We start from the raw sequence: 22,532 nt of genomic DNA on the forward strand, positions 1-22,532 counted from the left end.
GCAAGAAAGAGGTAAAAATCTACTCTATTATTAACCGCCATGTGGGACACCACAGTGTAGCGTCAGATGCTAACCTTGCTAACAAATTAATACCTACATTGCTACATTGTTCCAATGAAAACGGATACTACTTATTATATGAATGTACGTTGATGTATGCATCCCATGGAATCATACACTGTACTCAGTTGAACTTTTCATTTGGCTCTAAAAGTCTGACTAACCCTTGATTAACCCTTAACTAATAAGTGGACATCAAGTATAACTAACTTTAGCGGATGTCTTGGGGAATACATTCATTCCAGGAGATATACTGGTACATTCCAATTTTCTGTTACAGGCTATAGCTACTAGAGAGGGGTTGTTGATCCAGGGAGTTATTCTGACTGCCTGATTGGAGTTGGAAAGGAATTTTTTCTCCTTAAGTGGAGAAAATTGGTTTCTGCCTCACAGTTGTTTTTTTGTTGGCTTCCTCTGGATCAACTTGCAGGATATCATGCTGAACTGGATGGACAAATGTCTTTTTTCGACCTTATAAACTAAACTATGTTACTATGCATTACCATAAAATGCTGTAAAACGAATGCATCAATTCCAGTAGGAATTAGAACCAGTACAGTTAGGTTCTGTTTAGATCTATATCATACAAGTTGCACCATTTCCATCATATGGTGAATACCAATGGCTAGAGATGAGCGAATGTTTAAAAAATTTGAGTAGGACCCTTCAACAAATTTATCCAAGAAATTTTCTTCGTTACAAATTAATTTGTCACAGAACGCATTAAATCAGCTATATCCGTCCTGCAGGGATAGGCATGTCTCATACAGTATATGGATGTGCAAATCATCATGCAGCTAATCCTTAGCTAAACCAAAATAAAAGCAAATTGCAGATTCTATTAAAAGAAAAATAAACACTGTGTTCCCCATAGTAGCTGTGTCCCAATGACTTTTTAGTGGAACAAAAGAAGGACATGGAGGAAGTACCAATAAAGTAGTGGAGACCCAATAAAAGTAGAATTATACAGGTTATTCACCCCAATTTGAGAATCAAGGCATAATAGAATTGTTTATCTATTAAACAAGGTGAACATCATTCAGTTAGATATTGTATCTCTGTGCCGTACACAGGGATAAATGCAAACTGAGCTGTCTCTTATGCACTACATTCCCTGAACTATCCCTCCACTCTCCTTACTCTCCCTATAGTGTTTGAAAACTCTCCCTACGATCTCCCTACACTGTCCCTGCACTTTCCCTATCCAATATTCTACATGTGTAGCCGCTATTTTAAGAAAAAAAAAAGATTTGTTTCCATGAAGCGTGAGGAAATTTGGATTTGTTGCAAATCTAATTTTTCCTAAACTTTTATCAAATTCCACTTCAGATGCTTTGCTTCGCTCAACACTACAAATGGCACGCAACTGACTATTGATTTATAATAGGATTAATTGGGCTTCCATCATGGTGGATTTATTATGCATCAAGCATTGTTTTTTGCTGTCAACCTGACACCTGAACTGAGCCTTCAACACAAGTACTATTATAGGCAGCACGGTGGCTCAGTGGTTAGCACTGGTGCCTTGGGTCCTAGGTTCGAATCCGACCAAGGACAACATCTGCATGGAGTTTGTACGTTCTCCCCGTGTTTGAGTGGGTTTCCCCCGGTTTACTCCAAAGACATACTGATAGGGACCTTAGATTGTGAGCCCCATTGGGGACAATTGGATGCTAATGTCTGTAAAGCGCTGCGGAATATAGTAGTGCTGTATAAGTGTGTAAAAAAAAAAATAAGCTTGAATGCAGCTTTATTGAAACCTGTTTTATATAAACATAGCTTTTTAGAGACATGTTACAGACTTTTTTTGTTTTGTATTTTAGATTGAGCTCTGTTAACCTTGAAGTAGCTGAGGAATCCTCATCTAGTGGACGCACAGCTTATGATGTAGAGATATGTCAGTGCCCTCCTGGATACAGTGGAACTTCTTGTGAAGTAAGTTGTATTTAATTATTAACATATAAGCTGCCTATTATGTGTTCAGTGGTTTTAGTAGTAAACCTTGCCCTTACAAGTAAATTTGTACACTTTCCTATATTGTGTTTAGAATATTTTCTATATATACAGACAACAGGAGAAATTTATCTGGCCCTGCACCCCAGGACCCTAGCATTAAAAAGTTGCAAAAATAGGGCTTTGCAACTGTTTGGGGTCACATGCAAACATTTGGTATCTTTTTGCATTTTTACACTTCTCATTCCAATTTGGTCAAGTGGGAGTGGATTAGCGATATTATTTAGTTTCAAATCTAAATTTATCACTGACATTTTTAAAAAGTCACAAAAAAGTTGCAACCTCACTTCAATAAGGGAGTGGCATAAAAATTTAGCATATCAGTGTTAGTAAGTGTTAGGGTTAAAGATGCACCAAATGTAACAAACAAGGTGCAACACTGGATACATTTGGCACTCAGTACGTCAACATAGACTCAAGCAAACTGATGTCAAATATTCTTATACTTACCAGACTATCTATTGTGCAACTAATAACTGTCAGATAGATTAGAAAATGTAAATGTGGTTTCAGAAATAAAAGTCTGATGTAGAATACACTGTAGAATCAATGCCGTCGTCCAATAGGAATCATGGATATCACACTTATGTACTTATGTCCAAAAACATTGCCTTGACCTACTGTTATTGAAGTGATGTCCCATGGTGTCACAGAGGTCTCACTCTCAACAACATTCATTTCTCAACATTATTTTATTAACATTTAAAATGATTTTACTTTATTACTACTCATACTCCTAGAATATAAATTTAGTAACATAACCAACTACATCAAGAATTATTACTGCTGAGTAGAGTTAACATATAGCAGGACAATTATTTGCATTGGCATTGTGATTCTCTCTTCAAATGTGACTTTTCTATCCCTTTATAGTCTTTTCAGTGTGATTTATTTCCTACTTATTCTCTTTCTGCTTCCTCCTTCTTTTTGTATCGTTCTGCACTACCTCAGAAGAAACTTGAAGCTTATGCTCCAATTAGCCTTCCACTTAAAGGTGATGGTAAGGTCAGTTGGAACGCAAAGCATGCACGTTCATTACTGGGAAGAATTAGTGTGACAAAATTTTTGCTTTTGCCTTCTAATTTTCTTCCAAGTCAAAAATAGCGCATAGCATGTCTCTGTAGCTAACTCTTTCTCCTTTTCAGGCCTGTTTGGCAGGGCACAGGCGAGTTAATGGCACCCTGTTTGGAGGGAAGTGTGAGCCTTGTCGATGTTTTGGTCACTCTGACTCATGTGATGATATTACGGGATTCTGTCAAGTAAGTGCTGTTCATTACACAAAATAAATATAGGCTGAAATTTGCTAATTTCTATGGAAGATTTAACTTTAAGCAAATGTTTTCTTATATATATGTTTTTCTTATTAACTATTGCCCATTTGTCTGGATTTTTATTTGAATCCAGTCACATAAACAAAAGTCCTTGGTCCAAATGAAATAACCATCCCTAGGGTGCCTCTATAGCCGAAACACTGTTTACTGCACATGATCTTCATCTACTAGACATTTGTATGCACTTTGTATTCTAGTTGGCGAGATCACCAATTCTGATGACAACTAGGGATGAGCGAACTCGAACTGTATAGTTCGGGTTCGTACCGAATTTTGGGGTGTCCGTGACACGGACCCGAACCCGGACATTTTCGTAAAAGTCCGGGTTCGGGTTCGGTGTTCGTCGCTTTCTTCGCGCTTTTGTGACGCTTTCTTGGCGCTTTTTGAAAGGCTGCAAAGCAGCCAATCAACAAGCGTCATACTACTTGCCCCAAGAGGCCATCACAGCCATGCCTACTATTGGCATGGCTGTGATTGGCCAGAGCACCATGTGACCCAGCCTCTATTTAAGCTGGAGTCACATAGCGCCGCCCGTCACTCTGCTCTGATTAGCGTAGGGAGAGGTTGCGGCTGCGACAGTAGGGCGAGATTAGGCAGATTAACTCCTCCAAAGGACTTGATTAACTGATCGATCTGCAGCTGTGGATCATTGAGCTGCTGATCCTCAATTGCTCACTGTTTTTAGGCTGCACAGACTGTTTGTCAGTCTCATTTTTCTGGGGTGATCGGCGGCCATTTTGTGTCTTGTGGTGCGCCAGCACAAGCTGCGACCAAGTGCATTTAACCCTCAATGGTGTGGTTGTTTTTTGGCTAAAGCCTACATCAGGGTGAAGCTGTGACACCAAGTGCATTTAACCAGCAATAGTCTGTTCATTTTTTGGCCATATACAAAATCAGGGGCAAGCTGCGCCTGTCACCAAGTGCATTTAACCCTCAATGGTGTGGTTGTTTTTTGGCTAAAGCCTACATCAGGGTGAAGCTGTCACACCAAGTGCATTTAACCAGCAATAGTCTGTTCATTTTTTGGCCATATACAAAATCAGGGGCAAGCTGCGCCTGTCACCAAGTGCATTTAACCCTCAATGGTGTGGTTGTTTTTTGGCTAAAGCCTACATCAGGGTGAAGCTGTCACACCAAGTGCATTTAACCAGCAATAGTCTGTTCATTTTTTGGCCATATACAAAATCAGGGGCAAGCTGCGCCTGTCACCAAGTGCATTTAACCCTCAATGGTGTGGTTGTTTTTTGGCTAAAGCCTACATCAGGGTGAAGCTGTCACACCAAGTGCATTTAACCAGCAATAGTCTGTTCATTTTTTGGCCATATCCCAGTCTAATTCTGTCACTAAATCCATACCGGTCACCCAGCGCCTAAATACTAGGCCTCAAATTTATATCCAGCTAAATCTGTCCCTAGTGCTGTAGCTGGGCGAGTTATTTAGTGTCCGTTCAAGCACATTTCTTGTTCTGGGTTGAAATACAATTCCCAATTTAGCAATTTCATAATTTAGTGGTTCCTGCTATATCAGAGCTCTTTGAAATCTATCCCAAAAAGGGTATATAATATTGAAGGTGCACATAGGGTCATTCAGAGTAACTTCACACACACCCGCTACTGTGTATTTCCAAGTCTAATTCTGTCACTAAATCCATACCGGTGACCCAGCGCCTAAATACTAGGCCTCAAATTTAATTCCCTCTAAATCTCTCGTTACCCACCGCTGTACTGTTGTTGCTGGGCAAGATATTTAGTGTCCGTCAAAGCACATTTTTTGTTCTGGGTTGAAGTACAATTCCCAATTTAGCAATTTCATAATTTAGTGGTTTCTGCTATATCAGAGCTATTTGAAATCTATCCCAAAAAGGGTATATAATATTGAAGGTGCACATAGGGTCATTCAGAATAACTTCACACACACCCGCTACTGTGTATTTCCAAGTCTAATTCTGTCACTAAACCCATACCTGTCACCCAGCGCCTAAATACTAGGCCTCAAATTTAAATCCCTCTAAATCTCTCGTTACCGTTGTCCTGTTGTAGCTGGGAAAGTTATTTAGTGCCCGTCAAAGCACATTTTTTGTTCTGGGTTGAAGTACAATTCCCAATTTAGCAATTTCATAATTTAGTGGTTCCTGCTATATCAGAGCTATTTGAAATCTATCCCAAAAAGGGTATATAATATTGAAGGTGCACATAGGGTCATTCAGAATAACTTCACACACACCCGCTACTGTGTATTTCCAAGTCTAATTCTGTCACTAAATCCATACCGGTGACCCAGCGCCTAAATACTAGGCCTCAAATTTAATTCCCTCTAAATCTCTCGTTACCCACCGGTGTACTGTTGTTGCTGGGCAAGATATTTAGTGTCCGTCAAAGCACATTTTTTGTTCTGGGTTGAAGTACAATTCCCAATTTAGCAATTTCATAATTTAGTGGTTTCTGCTATATCAGAGCTATTTGAAATCTATCCCTAAAAGGGTATATAATATTGAAGGTGCACATAGGGTCATTCAGAATAACTTCACACACACCCGCTACTGTGTATTTCCAAGTCTAATTCTGTCACTAAACCCATACCTGTCACCCAGCGCCTAAATACTAGGCCTCAAATTTAAATCCCTCTAAATCTCTCGTTACCGTTGTCCTGTTGTAGCTGGGAAAGTTATTTAGTGCCCGTCAAAGCACATTTTTTGTTCTGGGTTGAAGTACAATTCCCAATTTAGCAATTTCATAATTTAGTGGTTCCTGCTATATCAGAGCTATTTGAAATCTATCCCAAAAAGGGTATATAATATTGAAGGTGCACATAGGGTCATTCAGAATAACTTCACACACACCCGCTACTGTGTATTTCCAAGTCTAATTCTGTCACTAAATCCATACCGGTGACCCAGCGCCTAAATACTAGGCCTCAAATTTAATTCCCTCTAAATCTCTCGTTACCCACCGCTGTACTGTTGTTGCTGGGCAAGATATTTAGTGTCCGTCAAAGCACATTTTTTGTTCTGGGTTGAAGTACAATTCCCAATTTAGCAATTTCATAATTTAGTGGTTTCTGCTATATCAGAGCTATTTGAAATCTATCCCTAAAAGGGTATATAATATTGAAGGTGCACATAGGGTCATTCAGAATAACTTCACACACACCCGCTACTGTGTATTTCCAAGTCTAATTCTGTCACTAAACCCATACCTGTCACCCAGCGCCTAAATACTAGGCCTCAAATTTAAATCCCTCTAAATCTCTCGTTACCGTTGTCCTGTTGTAGCTGGGAAAGTTATTTAGTGCCCGTCAAAGCACATTTTTTGTTCTGGGTTGAAGTACAATTCCCAATTTAGCAATTTCATAATTTAGTGGTTCCTGCTATATCAGAGCTATTTGAAATCTATCCCAAAAAGGGTATATAATATTGAAGGTGCACATTGGGTCATTCAGAATAACTTCACACACACGCTTCTGTGCATTTCCAAGTCTAATTCTGTCACTAAATCCATACCGGTGACCCAGCGCCTAAATACTAGGCCTCAAATTTAATTCCCTCTAAATCTCTCGTTACCCACCGCTGTACTGTTGTTGCTGGGCAAGATATTTAGTGTCCGTCAAAGCACATTTTTTGTTCTGGGTTGAAGTACAATTCCCAATTTAGCAATTTCATAATTTAGTGGTTTCTGCTATATCAGAGCTATTTGAAATCTATCCCTAAAAGGGTATATAATATTGAAGGTGCACATAGGGTCATTCAGAATAACTTCACACACACCCGCTACTGTGTATTTCCAAGTCTAATTCTGTCACTAAATCCATACCGGTGACCCAGCGCCTAAATACTAGGCCTCAAATTTAATTCCCTCTAAATCTCTCGTTACCCACCGTTGTACTGTTGTTGCTGGGCAAGATATTTAGTGTCCGTCAAAGCACATTTTTTGTTCTGGGTTGAAGTACAATTCCCAATTTAGCAATTTCATAATTTAGTGGTTCCTGCTATATCAGAGCTATTTGAAATCTATCCCAAAAAGGGTATATAATATTGAAGGTGCACATTGGGTCATTCAGAATAACTTCACACACACGCTTCTGTGCATTTCCAAGTCTAATTCTGTCACTAAATCCATACCGGTGACCCAGCGCCTAAATACTAGGCCTCAAATTTAATTCCCTCTAAATCTCTCGTTACCCACCGCTGTACTGTTGTTGCTGGGCAAGATATTTAGTGTCCGTCAAAGCACATTTTTTGTTCTGGGTTGAAGTACAATTCCCAATTTAGCAATTTCATAATTTAGTGGTTTCTGCTATATCAGAGCTATTTGAAATCTATCCCTAAAAGGGTATATAATATTGAAGGTGCACATAGGGTCATTCAGAATAACTTCACACACACCCGCTACTGTGTATTTCCAAGTCTAATTCTGTCACTAAATCCATACCGGTGACCCAGCGCCTAAATACTAGGCCTCAAATTTAATTCCCTCTAAATCTCTCGTTACCCACCGTTGTACTGTTGTTGCTGGGCAAGATATTTAGTGTCCGTCAAAGCACATTTTTTGTTCTGGGTTGAAGTACAATTCCCAATTTAGCAATTTCATAATTTAGTGGTTTCTGCTATATCAGAGCTATTTGAAATCTATCCCTAAAAGGGTATATAATATTCAAGGTGCACATTGGGTCATTCAGAATAACTTCACACACACACGCTTCTGTGCATTTCCAAGTCTAATTCTGTCACTAAATCCATACCGGTCACCCAGCGCCTAAATACTAGGCCTCAAATTTATATCCCGCTGAATTTGAATACAATACATTGGGCCAAATAATATATTTGTTGTTGTGGTGAACCATAACAATGAGAAAAACATCTAGTAAGGGACGCGGACGTGGACATGGTCGTGGTGGTGTTAGTGGACCCTCTGGTGCTGGGAGAGGACGTGGCCGTTCTGCCACATCCACACGTCCTAGTGTACCAACTACTTCAGGTCCCAGTAGCCGCCAGAATTTACAGCGATATATGGTGGGGCCCAATGCCGTTCTAAGGATGGTAAGGCCTGAGCAGGTACAGGCATTAGTCAATTGGGTGGCCGACAGTGGATCCAGCACGTTCACATTATCTCCCACCCAGTCTTCTGCAGAAAGCGCACAGATGGCGCCTGAAAACCAACCCCATCAGTCTGTCACATCACCCCCATGCATACCAGGGAAACTGTCTCAGCCTCAAGTTATGCAGCAGTCTCTTATGCTGTTTGAAGACTCCGCTGGCAGGGTTTCCCAAGGGCATCCACCTAGCCCTTCCCCAGCGGTGAAAGACATAGAATGCACTGACGCACAACCACTTATGTTTCCTGATGATGAGGACATGGGAATACCACCTCAGCATGTCTCTGATGATGACGAAACACAGGTGCCAACTGCTGCGTCTTTCTGCAGTGTGCAGACTGAACAGGAGGTCAGGGATCAAGACTGGGTGGAAGACGATGCAGGGGACGATGAGGTCCTAGACCCCACATGGAATGAAGGTCGTGCCACTGACTTTCACAGTTCGGAGGAAGAGGCAGTGGTGAGACCGAGCCAACAGCGTAGCAAAAGAGGGAGCAGTGGGCAAAAGCAGAACACCCGCCGCCAAGAGACTCCGCCTGCTACTGACCGCCGCCATCTGGGACCGAGCACCCCAAAGGCAGCTTCAAGGAGTTCCCTGGCATGGCACTTCTTCAAACAATGTGCTGACGACAAGACCCGAGTGGTTTGCACGCTGTGCCATCAGAGCCTGAAGCGAGGCATTAACGTTCTGAACCTGAGCACAACCTGCATGACCAGGCACCTGCATGCAAAGCATGAACTGCAGTGGAGTAAACACCTTAAAACCAAGGAAGTCACTCAGGCTCCCCCTGCTACCTCTTCTGCTGCTGCCGCCTCGGCCTATTCTGCTGCTGCCGCCTCGGCCTCTTCCTCCGCCTCTGGAGGAACGTTGGCACCTGCCGCCCAGCAAACAGGGGATGTACCACCAACACCACCACCACCACCTCCGTCACCAAGCGTCTCAACCATGTCACACGCCAGCGTTCAGCTCTCCATCTCACAAACATTTGATAGAAAGCGTAAATTCCCACCTAGCCACCCTCGATCCCTGGCCCTGAATGCCAGCATTTCTAAACTACTGGCCTATGAAATGCTGTCATTTAGGCTGGTGGACACAGACAGCTTCAAACAGCTCATGTCGCTTGCTGTCCCACAGTATGTTGTTCCCAGCCGGCACTACTTCTCCAAGAGAGCCGTGCCTTCCCTGCACAACCAAGTATCCGATAAAATCAAGTGTGCACTGCGCAACGCCATCTGTAGCAAGGTCCACCTAACCACAGATACGTGGACCAGTAAGCACGGCCAGGGACGCTATATCTCCCTAACTGCACACTGGGTAAATGTAGTGGCAGCTGGGCACCAGGCGGAGAGCTGTTTGGCGCACGTCCTTCCGCCGCCAAGGATCGCAGGGCAACATTCTTTGCCTCCTGTTGCCACCTCCTCCTTCTCGGCTTCCTCCTCCTCTTCTTCCACCTGCTCATCCAGTCAGCCACACACCTTCACCACCAACTTCAGCACAGCCCGGGGTAAACGTCAGCAGGCCATTCTGAAACTCATATGTTTGGGGGACAGGCCCCACACCGCACAGGAGTTGTGTCGGGGTATAGAACAACAGACCGACGAGTGGTTGCTGCCGGTGAGCCTCAAGCCCGGCCTGGTGGTGTGTGATAATGGGCGAAATCTCGTTGCAGCTCTGGGACTAGCCAATTTGACGCACATCCCTTGCTTGGCGCATGTGCTGAATTTGGTGGTGCAGAAGTTCATTCACAACTACCCCGACATGTCAGAGCTGCTGCATAAAGTGCGGGCCGTCTGTTCGCGCTTCCGGCGTTCACATCCTGCTGCTGCTCGCCTGTCTGCGCTACAGCGTAACTTCGGCCTTCCCGCTCACCGCCTCATATGCGACGTGCCCACCAGGTGGAACTCCACCTTGCACATGCTGGACAGACTGTGCGAGCAGCAGCAGGCCATAGTGGAGTTTCAGCTGCAGCACGCACGGGTCAGTCGCACTACAGAACAGCACCACTTCACCACCAATGACTGGGCCTCCATGCGAGACCTGTGTGCCCTGTTGCGCTGTTTCGAGTACTCCACCAACATGGCCAGTGGCGATGACACCGTTATCAGCGTTACAATACCACTTCTATGTCTCCTTGAGAAAACACTTAGGGCGATGATGGAACAGGAGGTGGCCCAGGAGGAGGAGGAGGAGGATGAGGAAGAGGGGTCATTTTTAGCACTTTCAGGCCAGTCTCTTCGAAGTGACTCAGAGGGAGGTTTTTTGCAACAGCAGAGGCCAGGTACAAATGTGGCCAGCCAGGGCCCACTACTGGAGGACGAGGAGGACGAGGATGAGGAGGAGGTGGAGGAGGATGAGGATGAAGCATGGTCACAGCGGGGTGGCACCCAACGCAGCTCGGGTCCATCACTGGTGCGTGGCTGGGGGGAAAGGCAGGACGATGACGATACGCCTCCCACAGAGGACAGCTTGTCCTTACCCCTGGGCAGCCTGGCACACATGAGCGACTACATGCTGCAGTGCCTGCGCAACGACAGCAGAGTTGCCCACATTTTAACCTGTGCGGACTACTGGGTTGCCACCCTGCTGGATCCACGCTACAAAGACAATGTGCCCACCTTACTTCCTGCACTGGAGCGTGATAGGAAGATGCGCGAGTACAAGCGCACGTTGGTAGACGCGCTACTGAGAGCATTCCCAAATGTCACAGGGGAACAAGTGGAAGCCCAAGGCCAAGGCAGAGGAGGAGCAAGAGGTCGCCAAGGCAGCTGTGTCACGGCCAGCTCCTCTGAGGGCAGGGTTAGCATGGCAGAGATGTGGAAAACTTTTGTCAACACGCCACAGCTAACTGCACCACCACCTGATACGCAACGTGTTAGCAGGAGGCAACATTTTACTAACATGGTGGAACAGTACGTGTGCACACCCCTCCACGTACTGACTGATGGTTCGGCCCCATTCAACTTCTGGGTCTCTAAATTGTCCACGTGGCCAGAGCTAGCCTTTTATGCCTTGGAGGTGCTGGCCTGCCCGGCAGCCAGCGTTTTGTCTGAACGTGTATTCAGCACGGCAGGGGGCGTCATTACAGACAAACGCAGCCGCCTGTCTACAGCCAATGTGGACAAGCTGACGTTCATAAAAATGAACCAGGCATGGATCCCACAGGACCTGTCCGTCCCTTGTCCAGATTAGACATTAACTACCTCCCCATAACCATATATTATTGGACTCCAGGGCACTTCCTCATTCAATCCTATTTTTATTTTCATTTTACCATTATATTGCGATGCTACCCAAAGTTGAATGAACCTCTCCTCTGCCTGTGTGCTAGGCCTAAATATATGCCAATGGACTGTTGCAGTGGTGGCTGACATGAAGCCTGATTCTCTGCTATGACATGCAGACTAATTCTCTGCTGACATGAAGCCAGATTGTCTGTTACGGGACCTCTCTCCTCTGCCTGGGTGCTGGGCCTAAATTTATGACAATGGACTGTTGCAGTGGTGGCTGACGTGAAGCCTGATTCTCTGCTATGACATGCAGACTGATTCTCTGCTGTCATGAAGCCAGATTGTCTGTTACGGGACCTTTCTCCTCTACCTGGGTTCTGGGCCTAAATTTATGAAAATTGACTCTTACAGTGGTGGGTGACGTGAAGCCTGATTCTCTGCTATGATATGAAGACTGATTCTCTGCTGACATGAAGCCAGATTGTCTGTTACGGGACCTTTCTCCTCTGCCTGGGTTCTGGGCCTAAATTTATGAAAATTGACTCTTACAGTGGTGGGTGACGTGAAGCCTGATTCTCTGCTATGATATGAAGACTGATTCTCTGCTGACATGAAGCCAGATTGTCTGTTACGGGACCTTTCTCCTCTGCCTGGGTTCTGGGCCTAAATTTATGAAAATTGACTCTTACAGTGGTGGGTGACGTGAAGCCTGATTCTCTGCTATGATATGAAGACTGATTCTCTGCTGACATGAAGCCAGATTGTCTGTTACGGGACCTTTCTCCTCTGCCTGGGTTCTGGGCCTAAATTTATGAAAATTGACTCTTACAGTGGTGGGTGACGTGAAGCCTGATTCTCTGCTATGATATGAAGACTGATTCTCTGCTGACATGAAGCCAGATTGTCTGTTACGGGACCTTTCTCCTCTGCCTGGGTTCTGGGCCTAAATTTATGAAAATTGACTCTTACAGTGGTGGGTGACGTGAAGCCTGATTCTCTGCTATGATATGAAGACTGATTCTCTGCTGACATGAAGCCAGATTGTCTGTTACGGGACCTTTCTCCTCTGCCTGGGTTCTGGGCCTAAATTTATGAAAATTGACTCTTACAGTGGTGGGTGACGTGAAGCCTGATTCTCTGCTATGATATGAAGACTGATTCTCTGCTGACATGAAGCCAGATTGTCTGTTACGGGACCTTTCTCCTCTGCCTGGGTTCTGGGCCTAAATTTATGAAAATTGACTCTTACAGTGGTGGGTGACGTGAAGCCTGATTCTCTGCTATGATATGAAGACTGATTCTCTGCTGACATGAAGCCAGATTGTCTGTTACGGGACCTTTCTCCTCTGCCTGGGTTCTGGGCCTAAATTTATGAAAATTGACTCTTACAGTGGTGGGTGACGTGAAGCCTGATTCTCTGCTATGATATGAAGACTGATTCTCTGCTGACATGAAGCCAGATTGTCTGTTACGGGACCTCTCTCCTCTGCCTGGGTGCTGGGCCTAAATATATGCCAATGGACTGTTGCAGTGGTGGCTGACGTGAAGCCTCATTCTCTGCTATGACATGCAGACTAATTCTCTGCTGACATGAAGACAGATTCTCTGTTACGGGACCTCTCTCCTCTGCCTGGGTGCCGGGGCCTAAATATCTGAGAATGGACTGTTCCAGTGGTGGCTGACGTGAAGCCTCATTCTCTGCTATGACATGCAGACTAATTCTCTGCTGACATGAAGACAGATTCTCTGTTACGGGACCTCCCTCCTCTGCCTGGGTGCTGGGCCTAAATATATGCCAATGGACTGTTGCAGTGGTGGCTGACGTGAAGCCTCATTCTCTGCTATGACATGCAGACTAATTCTCTGCTGACATGAAGACAGATTCTCTGTTACGGGACCTCCCTCCTCTGCCTGGGTGCTGGGCCTAAATATATGCCAATGGACTGTTGCAGTGGTGGCTGACGTGAAGCCTCATTCTCTGCTATGACATGCAGACTGATTCTCTGCTGACATGAAGCCAGATTCTCTGTTACGGGACCTCTCTCCTCTGCCTGTGTGTGTGCTGGGCCTAAATATATGCCAATGGACTGTTGCAGTGGTGGCTGACGTGAAGCCTCATTCTCTGCTATGACATGCAGACTGATTCTCTGCTGACATGAAGCCAGATTCTCTGTTACGGGACCTCTCTCCTCTGCCTGTGTGTGTGCTGGGCCTAAATATATGCCAATGGACTGTTGCAGTGGTGGCTGACGTGAAGCCTCATTCTCTGCTATGACATGCAGACTAATTCTCTGCTGACATGAAGACAGATTCTCTGTTACGGGACCTCCCTCCTCTGCCTGGGTGCTGGGCCTAAATATATGCCAATGGACTGTTGCAGTGGTGGCTGACGTGAAGCCTCATTCTCTGCTATGACATGCAGACTGATTCTCTGCTGACATGAAGCCAGATTCTCTGTTACGGGACCTCTCTCCTCTGCCTGTGTGTGTGCTGGGCCTAAATATATGCCAATGGACTGTTGCAGTGGTGGCTGACGTGAAGCCTCATTCTCTGCTATGACATGCAGACTGATTCTCTGCTGACATGAAGCCAGATTCTCTGTTACGGGACCTCTCTCCTCTGCCTGTGTGTGTGCTGGGCCTAAATATATGCCAATGGACTGTTGCAGTGGTGGCTGACGTGAAGCCTCATTCTCTGCTATGACATGCAGACTAATTCTCTGCTGACATGAAGACAGATTCTCTGTTACGGGACCTCCCTCCTCTGCCTGGGTGCTGGGCCTAAATATATGCCAATGGACTGTTGCAGTGGTGGCTGACGTGAAGCCTCATTCTCTGCTATGACATGCAGACTAATTCTCTGCTGACATGAAGACAGATTCTCTGTTACGGGACCTCTCTCCTCTGCCTGGGTGCCGGGGCCTAAATATCTGAGAATGGACTGTTCCAGTGGTGGGTGACGGGAAGCCAGATTCTCTGCTATGGAACCTCTCTCCAATTGATTTTGGTTAATTTTTATTTATTTAATTTTTATTTTAATTCATTTCCCTATCCACATTTGTTTGCAGGGGATTTACCTACATGTTGCTGCCTTTTGCAGCCCTCTAGCTCTTTCCTGGGCTGTTTTACAGCCTTTTTAGTGCCGAAAAGTTCGGGTCCCCATTGACTTCAATGGGGTTCGGGTTCGGGACGAAGTTCGGATCGGGTTCGGATCCCGAACCCGAACATTTCCGGGATGTTCGGCCGAACTTCTCGAACCCGAACATCCAGGTGTTCGCTCAACTCTAATGACAACAGAAGCTGAGTGTGTTGATTTTTTTTAAGACAATGACCTGTTCACTTCTGTATAATTAATGACAATTTGGGGCAGTGGTGGATAAAGCTCTTATACAATCACATGTTGGCTGTTTATATAAGCAGGTTGTTAAATGTTGATCTGGCACAAATGAAGATCTGTGTGTTGTATACTTGTATTCTGTATTGCAGTAATTTCTCACTAACTGCAAATAGAAAGTTCAGATTAGTGGGTAGCATTTTATAGGCTATATAACAGATGAGACAGATCCTGAGGAATCCTTACTGATCTCATTAATGTATGAATTAGTCAGGTCCATACTGGTCACTGTATACAGTACTTCTGCCTCTACACTGTAACAAAAGTAAATTGTCATATGTATTATTTGTCAATGTCTAAAATTTGTCAATGTCAAAAATTATCCAAAGCATATTCAGGCCTGCTCTGCAAAGCAGGTGACTTACAAAGGATTCCAAATGTGTCCAGAAGCAATTCATAGGTCTATTAACCTTTCTTCCATAGAACTTTGTGAGGTAATGTCAACTTGGAATATCCTTTACTTCAATTCCCACATTCTAGCAAATGAACCCCATACTAATCATAACATTATGAAGGAAAAATGTCTTTGTGTACCAAGAAGTTGAATTATTGTGTAGATCCACATTAGTAGTATAGTTTCTGAATATTTTGGCAACACTGGTGTTGGACAATATGCCTTTTTTGCCTTTACTGATGGTATGGCTGCTCCTTATTCAATCTACTTAGTAACAGTAAGAGCCTTGTAAAGTATTTGCTTCTACCTCTTACGGTACAGTATTTTATTTTTATTTTTTTCTGTGGCTGGTTTCAAATCATTACATCCCAACACTTTCTAAATTCCAGTGCAACTACCATCTACTTCTCTAGAGCAATTAGTTTCTGCTGATGCTGATTAGTAACAAAACGTGTTCCAAGAAATGGCAGTATCTGTGTTGGTTCACCTGCATATGTAAGTTCACCTGTTGTTGGATCACCTGTATATACGGTGAAGAGTGCAATTGGGGTTTTACAGTTAAAATTATTTTCTTACAAGTCCCTGCAGCATGGCCTTGAAACAGAAGATTCATACTTACCTGCTCGACGCCGCTCCACTGGCCCACACAGCTTCCGTTCTCTCCATCTTTGGGTCCTTGCACAGATTAAATCGGGTCCTTGCACAGATTAAATTCTATTAATGGCCAGTGAATAGCATCCATCCAAAAATAGGACATGTCCTATTTTTGGCCAGTTTCACGGCCAGATGGGCCCCATTGAAATCAACGGGACCATTTTTAATGACCGCTTAGACAGGAGTGCACCCCGGCCGTTAAAAACAGGTACACTTGGCCATTTAGGGGTTAAATGATGACGTAACCATGTCAGGATAGCAGTGATGTCATCACGCACATCGCAGGTCCTTTGGCAGGTCCTATTAAATGAAGAGACAAGAGACTGCTGCAGAGCGAGCAAGTGGATGAGGTGAGTTTTTTTTTTTTTTTGTCAAATCAACTAAAAGAAAATAGCTGGGGGGGGCAATATTGGGGCATTATTTACGCCACAGGGGAAAATATTTAGTTGGGGGCCTACATTGTTGGAATTATTAAAGCTGAGTGCAGTGAAAAAAATATATAGCTACACAATGGGAGACATTATTTAAGCTGGGGGGCTAAATGGGGGGCATTTTTATAGCTGGGGGAAGTAAAAAAAAATTGCTACACTATGGGGGATATTATCTTAGCTGGGGGCCAAATTGTGGGCATTATTAAATCTGGGGCAGTAATATATAAAAATTAGCATCACTGTGGGGAACATTATTTTGGCTGGGGGCTAAATGGTGGGCATTATTAAAGCTGGGGCAGTACAGTATATAAATATTTTCTACACCGTGGGGGAAATTATTTTAGCTGGGGGCCAAAATGGGGGCCTTAATAAAGCTGGGGGCACTATAGAAAAATTATTTACACCGTGGGGGATATTATTTTAGCTAGGGGCACTATGGAGCACATTATGGGCACCATGGGGGTTATGGAAAACGGACATGAAAAATTGACATTTAAAACGGACACACAGCCAGAAAATGGATGCACACACTGATGCAAAACGGCCATGAAAAACTGACAGTGTGTTTGTTTTTAGCAGACCTTTTTTCGTGAGGATGTAGCCTTATAGACCAGTGTTCTGACTACTCATATGTTTTATTGTTATTATAGTTTAGATAGCCCTAACATGTTTAAATAAAACTTCACAATGAAAATTAAAAATTCTAGGGTTAAAGAAGCAATCAGCTTACCAATTTTAACCCTCACATATAGACAGCAGGATATCTGCTCAGGGTTAGCTACATGAATATAATGGGGATATGTACACAGTATTTTAATTTCTTGCTGTGAGACAATATTAAAAGCAATGTATTTATTTTTTCATCACTGATCCTGGAATTAGACTGGAACAATTACCATTCTTTTAGCTCAAATGAAAGAAACAACTTGAGTCCCTTGTTTTCATATTAAATGCATTGGATGGTACTCAGGGGTGCACCTAGCCTTTCTGCTGCCTGAGGTGAAAATAGAAAAGGCACCCCCCCCCCCCCCAAGTGCCAAATTATCAATCTAACCCCTCTAGCACTACTGTTAAAAACATACTTGAAAAACACTACATACAGCATTTCAAAACATACAGGGTAATACAGCACTTCATATCTCTTACATCCAGCGACTTCTCCCAGACATTCGCTTTCCTCATATTCTCTATTCAGACCAGACCACCATCACAAATTCTTTCAGCCAAGTCTGATCTTTGCAGGGTTTGGCACGCAGGCATCTTATATTCCTTACTTTTCTATCATCCTTCTCTTCCTGGTGCCCAAACATTGTTATCCTGCTGTTACCCGCAATACTGTGTCCACTGTGCTCCGTAATACCTTCAAATACTATAATTCAGAAATAACAGTACAATACAGATAGTCTCCTCAACAGTGCCCCATTTAATAGCAATGCCCTCCATACAGGGGCATAGCTATATGGGGTGCTGAGGTAGAAGTTGCTACTGTGCCCAGGAGCTTGAGGGGGCCCAAAGACCCCTGTGCCACATAAAAAGACACAGGCATTAAAGTGCACGCTGGGAAGGCTCTATTATAGATTTTGCACTGGGGCCCAGAATGTTCAAGTTAGTCCTCTGGCTGGAGGGAAGGGGTTAGATCAAGATTTTGCCATGGGGGTGAAGTTATGTAATTTTTTAATTTTAAACTTTTTTTACATTTATGTTAAGTCCCTCTAGAAGAATTTAACATGCAGTCATCTGATCGCTTCTCCCATAGTGTGCAATGATTTAACATTGCAGCCTTAGGCCTCATGCACACGACCATTTTTGTGGTCCGCATCCGAGCTGCATTTTTGCGGCTCGGGTGCGGACCCATTAACTTCAATGGGGCCGCAAAAGATGCAGACAGCACTCCGTGTGCTGTCTGCATCCGTTGCACCGTTCCGTGGCCCCACAAAAAAAAATATAACCTGTCCTATTCTTATTCGTTTTGCGGACAAGAATAGGCATTTTTAAAATGGGCCGCCTGTTTCGTTTTGCAAATTGCGGAAGGCACACCTGCAGCTTCCGTTTTTTGCATATACGCGGTTTGCAAACCAAAAATAACTGCGCGGTCGTGTGCATGAGGCCTAGGGGTGATTCACTGTGTTCCTATCTGCCACAGTCAGGGCTTAATAGGAACATAGCTATGGCTGGCCTTAGATCCTTCATAGCATCCTAAGTGCAACGCTTCTGAGTAAAGACTGCCTAGATGCTGTGATTGCAGTTCACCACAACATCTGAGGAGTTAAATGTCTGGACATTTCCTCTAGGTATCTGCTCTGTAAAATACCTGGCTCCCGGCTGATACAACGCCTGCTAAGCTTGTGAGCAGGTGCCATGTTTAAAATCCAGACTTCCATCGTACATGTTTTACAAAGGTCTGAAGGTGTCCAAACACTTTAGATTGGATTTACTCTGCTTTTTAGCCATCTGCAATGACTGGGGGTAGTCATTGAGGGTTGATTTTACCACAGAAGTGTAGCCTAATGTCTTATAACTTAAAGGTATTTGGCAGCTAGGTATAATTAGGACAGTAGGGAGCCTGGAGCCAGCGTGCAGATACCAGCCCTATATTATGCTTCAGCAGTAGGGTGTGAGCAAGACTCTGCAGGACACAATGACAAAAATAGGTTACACAACTGTTACAGCTGTAATAAAAGTTTAGTTTTATGTGGTTATAAGACATATGTCAAGATAAGGCAATAATAGTCTGAGGACTACATGTGTATATACAGTGCTGCCCATAATTATTCATACCCCTGGCAAATATTGACTTAAAGTTACTTTTATTCAACCAGCAAGTAATTGTTTGATGGGAAATTACATAGGTGTCTCCCAAAAGATAATAAGACGATGTACAAGAGGCATTATTGGGGGGGGGGGGGGAATAAATTTCTCAGCTTTTATTTACATTTGAGCAAAAAGTGTCCAGTCCAAAATTATTCATACCCTTCACAAACTGTCACAGTCTGTAGGAAAATTAAAAGTTCTATACCATTCCAAATAGTCCAAGCTCTTCTAAAGCATCCAAATTACCCTTATTAATTGGAAACAGCTGTTTTAATCAACTCAACAGGTGAAAAACAGCAGCTCTCTGCAGTTAGTTTGTGGAAAGTCATGGCTAAGACAAAGGAGCTCAGTGAGGACCTGTGGCTGTACATTGTGGTTGCTCACAAGTCAGGACAGGGCTACAAGACCATTTCTAAATGTTTTCAAGTTCCAGTGGCTACAGTGCAAAGTATTATTAAACAATACAAGATGGACGTGGTCGGAAGCCAAAAGTGACACCTGTGCTGGCCAGGAGGATAGTTAGAGAGGTGAAAAATAATCCAAGGATCACCACCAAGGCCATCCTGGTGAATCTGGGCTCTGCTGGTGGCAATGTCTCAAGGCAGACAATCCAATGGATACTGAACACTGTTGGGTTCCACGGGTGCAAACCAAGGGGATTCCACTTCCCCATATAAGGCACACAAAAGCTCGCTTGGCCTTTGCAAAAGCTCATCTGGACAAAGAAGAAGACTTATGGTCTGCTGTGTTATGGTCAGATGAAACTAAAATTTTATTGTTTGGTCACAATGATGTTTCCTTCATTTGGCTTAAAAAAGGAGAAGCCTTCAACCCAAAGAACACCATCCCCACTGTCAAACATGGTGGTGGGAACCTAATGCTTTGGGGGTGTTTTTTAAGTGGGTAAGTGGGTAAGTAACTGGCTCAATGATAGAAAACAGAGGGTGGTTATTAATGGAACATACTCAGATTGGGTCACTGTCACTAGTGGAGTACCTCAGGGGTCAGTATTGGGCCCTATTCTATTCATATTTATTAATGATCTTGTAGAAGGCTTGCATAGTAAAATATCAATTTTCGCAGATGACACTAAACTGTGTAAAGTAATTAACACGGAAGAGGACAGTATACTACTACAGAGGGATCTGGATAGATTGGAGGCTTGGGCAGATAAGTGGCAGATGAGGTTTAACACTGACAAATGTAAAGTTATGCACATGGGAAGGAATAATGCAAGTCACCCGTACTTATTAAATGGTAAAACACTCGGTAACACTGACATGGAAAAAGATCTAGGAATTTTAATAAACAGCAAACTAAGCTGCAAAAACCAGTGTCAGGCAGCTGCTGCCAAGGCCAATAAGTTAATGGGTTGCATCAAAAGGGGCATAGATGCCCGTGATGAGAACATAGTCCTACCACTTTACAAATCATTAGTCAGACCACACATGGAGTACTGTGTACAGTTCTGGGCTCCAGTGAACAAAGCAAACATAGCAGAGCTGGAGAGGGTCCAGAGGAGGGCAACTAAAGTAATAACTGGAATGGGGCAACTACAGTACCCTGAAAGAGTATCAAAATTAGGGTTATTCACTTTAGAAAAAAGACGACTGAGAGGAGATCTAATTAATATGTATAAATATATCAGGGGTCAGTACAGAGATCTATCCCATCATCTATTCATTCCCAGGACGGTGACTGTGACGAGGGGACATCCTCTGCGTCTGGAGGAAAGAAGGTTTGTAAACAAACATAGAAAAGGATTCTTTACGGTAAGAGCAGTGAGACTATGGAACTCTCTGCCTGAGGAGGTGGTGATAGTGAGTACAATAAAGGAATTCAAGAGGGGCCTGGATGTATTTCTGGAGCGTAATAATATTACAGGCTATAGCTACTAGAGAGAGATCGTTGATCCAGGGATTTATTCTGATTGTCTGATTGGAGTCGGGAAGGAATTTTTATTCCCCTAAAGTGGGGAAAATTGGCTTCTACCTCACAGGGGTTTTTTGCCTTCCTCTGGATCAACTTGCAGGATGACAGGCCGAACTGGATGGACAAATGTCTTTTTTCGGCCTTATGTACCATGTACTATGTTTTCAGCCAATGGACGAGGGAAGCTAATCACAGTAAACTGGCACCATGAAAAAAGAGCAATACATGAGGATTCTCAACGACATCAGGCAGTCTTCAGAGAAACTTGGCCTTGGGCACCAGTGGACACTTCAGCATTAAAATGACCCAAAACACACAGCAAAAGTGGTGAAGAAATGGTTAGCAGACAACAACATTAACGTTTTGGAGTGGCCCAGCGAGTGGCCCAACCAGAGTCCAGACTTGAATCCAATTGAGAATCTGTGGAGGGAGCTAAAGATCAGGGTGATGGCAAGAAGACCCTCCAACCTGAAAGATTTGGAGCTCAAAGATGAAATGGGCAAAAATACCTGTGGAGACATGCAAAAAGCTGGTCTGCAATTGTATGAAGCGTTTGATTGCTGTAATAGCCAATAAAGGCTTTTGTATTGATTATTGAGAAGGGTATGATTAATTTTGGACTGGACACTTTTTGCTCAAATATAAATAAAAGCTGAGAAATGTTTTTTTTTCCCACAATAATGCCTCTTGTACATCGTCTTATTATCTTTTGGGAGACACCTATGTCATTTCCCATCAAACAATTACTTGCTGGTTGAATAAAAGTAACTTTAAGTCAAAATTTGCCAGGGGTATGAATAATTATGGGCAGCACTGTAAATTTAAGTGCCTTTACATATGATAGGGTCATTTTTTTGTTTTGTTAAGCCTATTATATGGCTTTGCTCTACACTGGCTTTCAGGTACATCCTACATCTGATGCTCTCAGCGCGATCATGTAATGTCACCATGCTATGCTAGCCTGCTTCCCTGCTGCTTTTCAAAAATTCTGTACCTTGTCGGCACTGTCAGGATGCACAGTCCTTGTCACTCTGGACAGGAGTGAATGTGATCGCAGGCTGCAGGCGGCTTAGTAGAATAGTGCGTGCGGCATGTCCTGAGCTAGTTCCAATGTAACAGCGCAAAAGGTTCTGTACAGTACTTGCAGTACTGCGCTATCACTGTGTAACAGTACTGCTACACATTGCCATCTCC

At 43.7% G+C, this 22,532-nt stretch overlaps 1 protein-coding gene across 1 annotated transcript in view; it reads left to right on the forward strand.

The window, feature by feature from the left end:
• The window catches only part of LAMA2 (laminin subunit alpha 2), a 772,405-nt gene that overhangs the window by 266,611 nt on the left and 483,262 nt on the right, over positions 1-22,532 (forward strand). The window contains exons 13-14 of the mRNA XM_044291170.1: positions 1,884-1,995; positions 3,219-3,332. Coding sequence (XP_044147105.1) covers positions 1,884-1,995; positions 3,219-3,332 — 226 coding nt within the window. The remainder of the gene's footprint in view (positions 1-1,883; positions 1,996-3,218; positions 3,333-22,532) is intronic.

This window comes from Bufo gargarizans, chromosome 4, assembly GCF_014858855.1.
Source record: "Bufo gargarizans isolate SCDJY-AF-19 chromosome 4, ASM1485885v1, whole genome shotgun sequence".
In the NCBI taxonomy this organism is placed as follows: Eukaryota; Metazoa; Chordata; class Amphibia; order Anura; family Bufonidae; genus Bufo; species Bufo gargarizans.